Here is a 6,234-nt window from a genome sequence, read left to right as displayed (position 1 = left end):
TAGAGTTGAAATTCTTCACCAGTGCAGCTTAGCTCCTGCTTAACTATACAGGGTGTAGCTTTAACCAGTTATGTAATACTGGGACCTGCCAAATGGTTAAAAAGATACTTCCTTTGCAGGTTTTCATAATAAAACACCGGGCATCTCCACTCAGGGTAGTAGAGTATGGAGATGTGGTGGAGATGTTTCTGTGTAACAGAAATAAAATGCTACATTTGGGCTGTGATTTATTCAAAATGTAAATACAGTATAACTTCTGAATTAAGTTTTTAAAAAAATGAATATCTCCTTTTTTCTACTAAAGAAAATTTTATTTTACTCGTAAGTAAAATAATTCACAAAATGTGTCTTTGTGTTCAGAAATAAGCTATTATTTTTATTTAGAGTAGCATTGGTGGGGTCAGATGTACACAGAATTGCATACAAATTGTTATGTAACAGAGTCCAACGAAATCATGGACAACAAATTGTTCAAAGATATTTTCTGTTTCATGAAATATTCGACATTAGAAAAGATGAACCAGAATGACGTTTTTAACTTCAAAAAGGTTTACAATAAAAGCAGTTAAATTGTCCGAAGGGGAAAAAACATTGTAAAGTGAACTAGACAACTCCACAGAAATTTTGATCATTCTCGCCCAACCCAATTAAATACATGGCCTTATCATGGCCCTCATTCCGCCCCACATAAGATGACCAGCAACAGGCCTGTGAGAGGCAGAAACTGCTGAGTGATGTTTTTGATTAGCAGAGGCTTGTAGCTACAAAAGAATATATGTTTCATGTGTGTGGGACCTACTGAGTTATGGAGATTTATTCAGCAAATTTTAAAGCATTTTTCAACCTGCCACAATCTAACTTCTTCCATAGACACCAATGTTAAATGACACTAGGGAGGGAAATTCCATGCTTTAAAGAAATGCCCCCTTAGGGGGCAACTTTCACTTTGTAAACATTTTAAAGCTTGAATGGTGTTTCTATGGAAATGAAGGGTAGAGCTGTGGGCATTCAAGCAGGGGTCAAAAGCGTGACTTTTCCAGGGCCTCTCCTCTAAGATTACATGGGTTTTGGGGAGTTTAAACCTACTGTTCCTGAGGAGTTTGAGTTTTTGTGGCTGAGTTTCTAGAATTGTAAACTGTGCACCTATGGGGCACACAGATATATGGTTGTTTTCCCATGGTTGTTTTACTTTTTGTTTTGTTCACAGAAAGACAGTGATCATGCAAAAGTTCCCTTTCTAATTTGGGTCTACAAAACCTTCATCAGACCATGCAGAACTCGAAAATGAGCAGGCAGCACGTTTTGCCTGTCTTGACCACCAACCCTCACTATCCTCACATGACAATAGGCACTTAAAAACATAACAGAAAATGTAGTAAATTAATACGATATTGCATCATTAACGGGTTTTAATCTGAAAGAGACAGGAAGTTGGTCTCCTGGCGCCCCGCCCACCCAACGTCACCCCGACACACTCGCTCCTCCAGCCCATCAAACCAGCTGCCCAACGCTACAGATTATTGCACTTCATTAGCGACAATGGGCGACAAAGGTTTGTCGGACGAGGCGGTGGCAGGAGTCTGTAAAGATGGAGATCCCATTACGAAGGTGAGACGAATTATTCATGGTTAAAAAGGGGGTCGTTAGTGATTTCCAGGGGTATTAAAATCCAACATTCCGACGGTTGACATTTAAACCTGCTGTTTCCTTATCACATTTAAACGGGTCGCATTCATGAAATAAAATACATTTAGGTTTATTTTTACGTAAATAACTACATTGTGGTGTTGTGAAACATGCAGCATTGTACGGATTTTATTTAAAATGTGTTGCACACCTAGCTGGTTGAAAACTTTGTGCTACGGAAAGCGTTTCACTCCAAAGTTGTTGGGGAATTCTTTTTCGCGTTTGGTAAATCCACAAAAGACTGTTGACAAGATGCTCAACTGATCTGACAAGTTGGAATTTTCGTCGGTATTTAGGCGCGGCCGGTCGGTCAAACCAGCTAACGTGCTGTCGTTTTAACCAGGCGGCTGTGGAAGCTGTGTTTTTCATCTGTCAATAGAGATTGTTCAGAATAAAAAAAGAAAAACTTAAAATATTAGTAATTCTCACAGACCTAGTTATTACAAGCTGTAACTCCTGTTTTCTGGTATTTTCAGTCCAATGACCTTTATCACAATCTGAGGACAAAGTTCACCTCTGGTTTTTCATCAGAGTTTATAGATTAAGGTCTTTTTTACTTGGGTGGGTGCATGACTAACTAGTTTATATAGATATAGAAATATCTAGATGCATAGAGAGATAGATGGATGGGTGATTTAAGTAGAGTGTGTGTTAAATATGAAGGGTAATGTAATACTACAGTAGTCTTGGGAGGAAGAGAACAGGAAATTTGAACAGTAAGCAGCTTCACAGATAACAGTACACTGTGAAAACACATACACACACACACACACACACACACGGGAGGGAGAGATGCAGTCAGACTCAGCAAAAAACGCTCAGTTATTTTACTTAAAGTGAAAACTGTCATCCATTGGTCAAATTTTTTAACTTTATTCGTTATAAAGGTTGTGAATGAGCGGTTCTGAGGTAATTGCTATATCTATTGTTAGAAGTACTGTAATAGTCAATACAAAACTGAGTAATGTTTTTTCCCAATAAAATTATATATGATAAATTGAAATTTTGGGTACTTCACTGATTGATTTTTTTTTTTTTTCTGTAATCCACAAGCAATGCTAATTTTTGAAACTTGAGACTCTGGCTATTTGCTGTTTACACGGAGCGCGCTCAGTGCTCGCAGAAGGAAATGGGTCGTAATGGTGTTGTGGTAAAGGGAACTTTGTACAGCACTTTGTTTTACGGGTTTATCTCTAATTTCATTCTTATGCTTAGAAGGAAGCAGAATACAAGTAAATGTGATCTACTGTCTGTGTCTCATGCACGTGCACATGAAGACCATCGCAGCAGAGTGAAATAGATTTTCACAAGTCGGTGCCAGGATACTGGACCCTGTGCTAGAATTTAGGCTCAGCCAGCTGAAAATGATGAAAATTCAGCAGCTTTTTTCAGTTATATATACTCTAAAAGACGGTATTTATCTTTGTTGTGATTGCTTCACGTTGCTGCTGTTTGAATGTGACGTCTTCATTGTGTGTTTCAGGATTTTATGATGCAGCAGACCATGCTGCGGGTCAAAGACCCCATTAAATCCTTGGATTTCTACACCAGAATCCTTGGCATGACGTAAGTATGGAAGCAGGTTTCAATCCCGTCGAATATAGACGGCAACAAAATGGCTTTGATGATGAATGGACTTGATGGTTTCTCTCTGGTTCCAGGCTCCTCCAAAAGTTTGACTTCCCCTCCATGCGTTTTTCTCTCTACTTCCTGGGTTATGAGGACAAAAAGGAGATTCCTGCAAAATTAAAGGACAGAACAGCCTGGACCTTTTCCAGAAGAGCCACCATTGAGCTTACACAGTAAGATTGAAAAATGTTTCTAAAACTGCTGTGGCATCTTTGGCCATGGCCTCATAATGATGAAACCCAACCAGTGCCAGCTAACGATCCACTTGCTCTAATATGGTGGCCTTCTCAGTATAGCATCCAATAAACTTAAAATGCTCCACTCACAGAGTGTGTAGAGGCCTTAAAAAGCCATTGAAACTGGTATCTTTGTCTTGCTTCTCACTCTCATGCTTTCTATCTGCCAGTAACTGGGGCTCAGAGTCTGATGAGAGTCAATCGTATCACAATGGAAACTCAGACCCGCGTGGCTTCGGTAGGATTACCGTGTTGTTTTATTGAAAAATATTACCGAATGTTCAATTTGATACGTCACAACTAATTTAAAGTAGTCTTTGTTTCTTTCTAACTTGAATATTTGAATATTGTACATGTGAAATATGACTTAAATTGGGTTTAGAGTAAAGTGTGAGTGTCTACATTTAACAGGACACATTGGAATCGCAGTTCCTGATGTTCATGTAGCCTGTAAATTATTTGAAGAACAAGGAGTCACATTTGTCAAGAAGCCTGATGATGGTGAGATAAAAGTGTACACTAACGTCACACACACACACGTGACACATTTTTCAGGCCTTTATTTTTCTCCACAGGTAAAATGAAAGGTTTGGCCTTCATTCAGGACCCTGATGGTTACTGGATTGAGATCCTGAGTCCCAACACGATGGTGTCCATTACCTCCTAAAGATCTGACTGAATGCTGTATGCTGCAGTGCATGAAGCCCAGATCTGCTGTGGGGTTGACTGGGACTGCAGAACATTTCAGGGGGTTAGTGGAGAATTTAGCAACATGCTATGAGAAGCTGTGGAAAGATGGAAGGGGATTGCTTGTGTGGTGCTATAGACCGCTGAACATTGGACAGTTATCAATTACCTGAGTTTCTGCTTAAAACGCTGAGTACTCGATGTAGCTGTTGAAAGGCATTTGTCTTCAGTATGTGTTGCTGAAATACAGCTGTGCAATAGTAATTGTTCCAAATAAACATTTGTTAGAAAATGTGGTAGCAGTGATCCCAGTTAAGAATCATAGCAGGCAACGGGAACGCGAGGTGGGATTCTGATTCAATTATAGTAACTAAAGAATAAGTAACAACTTTGGTTTGTTGCTTCTAAGTGTGATTGTTCTGCAGCCGTGAGAGACCTCCAGCATCACCATCGTTGTTCTGAAAGTTTTCAGGAAACCATGAAATCCAGTTGAGCCTGTTGTCAGACTGTTTCTGATCCTGTGTTTGCTGCTCACCCCACTTTTTATCAGCGTCCATTTTATGTGTCTGCAATAAGCAAACATTAAAATACATAAAAACCCATGTTTTGCCTTCTAGATGTTTACAGAAATATGGTTGGGTTTTTTCCACCTACACGTAAATTGAAAGATGTGACAAACGTCTCAAAAGATTCACCAGCCCTCCAAATTCCCCACATCCCAGTTTGAGTTAACACACAGGAACAAATCGACCATCAATGTTGCTACTCGGGAACCTTTCTTTTGTCACTTTCCTGGCTGTTTTTGGTGAATGCAGCATGCTGTTGCACCTCTGCCCTCACCGTGTGCTGCTCCTCTGGGAGGTGCTTTAGTTCTCTATTGAACGTTTGACAGCCCCATCCAGGCCACAACATGCGTCTTCAGCATAAAATATTCCTTTATTTGAACCCACAGTGGGGATACCTATCGATAAAGAGTAGAGTAGCACAGGACCAAAGAATAAATGGAACTACATGGTACAGAAGGGGGAAATTAAATGAAGATTTAAATTGTATTGCCATATTTTACAGTTTGACAACAGAAGAGTGTCCATCTGTGATCACAGCGTGTCCTCCAACACAGTTCCACTTCATTTCATGAAAGGCATTAAAAGATACAGAAAAAGACGGAGGAAAAATGGTTGAATTAAAGGAAGAGACGACGCTGACATGTTTGTTTTACACTCCAGTCCTGCAGGTGGCGGTCAGCCACCAAAATAAAGCTGATTAAAACCGCATTAAGTAAAAGTCAAAAAGAAACAGTTTAGTTTTATTTCATGTTTTATTTTTCAAGAAAATGCGCTCAGACTATAAATGTATAAAAACTTGCTTTTAAGCAAGTCCTTTCATTAGATGTGGTTATGTATCATCAGTGGTGGTAAGTAAGTCATTGTCTTCAAGAAATGATGAAAGAGCATTCATTATCCTAAAACATAGGTGGATTTTTTTGGTCCTTGTTTAAGAAAGAAAGTCCTGGGCAAGTAAATATTTATGGCATGATTTAATAGAATTTACTGTTAGAGCAGCCCTCAAGCATTCAGGAAGTTTGTTCCATGAGTGAGGATCACAGTAACTCAAAGCTGCTTCACTTTGACTCAGGAAACCAGGAGTGAGTCCCTTCCTGGTTGTCTATAAGTCAATCTGCAATGCATTTTGGCCCAAGACCAGGCCCAATTCTTTGCCACACAGGCAGCTAGTGTAGCCTATTTTAAGCACAGGTGTCTTGTGTTCCACCCTCTTTGTGTTACTGAGGACTCTGGCTGCACTGTCCTGGATGAGCAGCAACTGTCTGACTCATTTTTTATGAAGACCTGTAAACACGGCATTACGTAATCCAGCCTGAAGGAGCTCACCTTGTTTAGTTAGAAATCCTTTAATTCTTGAAATATTTTTCAGATGGTAGTAAGCTGGTGGTACAGCCAGATACGGAGATGGTACAGCCTGTTATTATTCCCTTCTC

General features: G+C 39.7%; 1 protein-coding gene across 1 annotated transcript; it reads left to right on the top strand.

The window, feature by feature from the left end:
• The first annotated feature begins 1,447 nt into the window (after positions 1 to 1,447).
• On the top strand, positions 1,448 to 4,840 carry glo1 (glyoxalase 1). Its single transcript, XM_057019752.1, has 6 exons — positions 1,448 to 1,608; positions 3,170 to 3,252; positions 3,348 to 3,488; positions 3,722 to 3,789; positions 3,963 to 4,052; positions 4,127 to 4,840. Exons 1-6 carry the CDS (start codon positions 1,540 to 1,542, stop codon positions 4,216 to 4,218), a joined length of 543 nt encoding a protein of 180 aa, XP_056875732.1. The 5' UTR covers positions 1,448 to 1,539; the 3' UTR covers positions 4,219 to 4,840.
• The last annotated feature ends 1,394 nt before the right edge of the window (positions 4,841 to 6,234 follow it).

Source organism: Takifugu flavidus, chromosome 2, assembly GCF_003711565.1.
Source record: "Takifugu flavidus isolate HTHZ2018 chromosome 2, ASM371156v2, whole genome shotgun sequence".
Lineage (NCBI taxonomy): Eukaryota > Metazoa > Chordata > Actinopteri > Tetraodontiformes > Tetraodontidae > Takifugu > Takifugu flavidus.
This window is presented reverse-complemented; position numbering and strand designations above follow the sequence as displayed.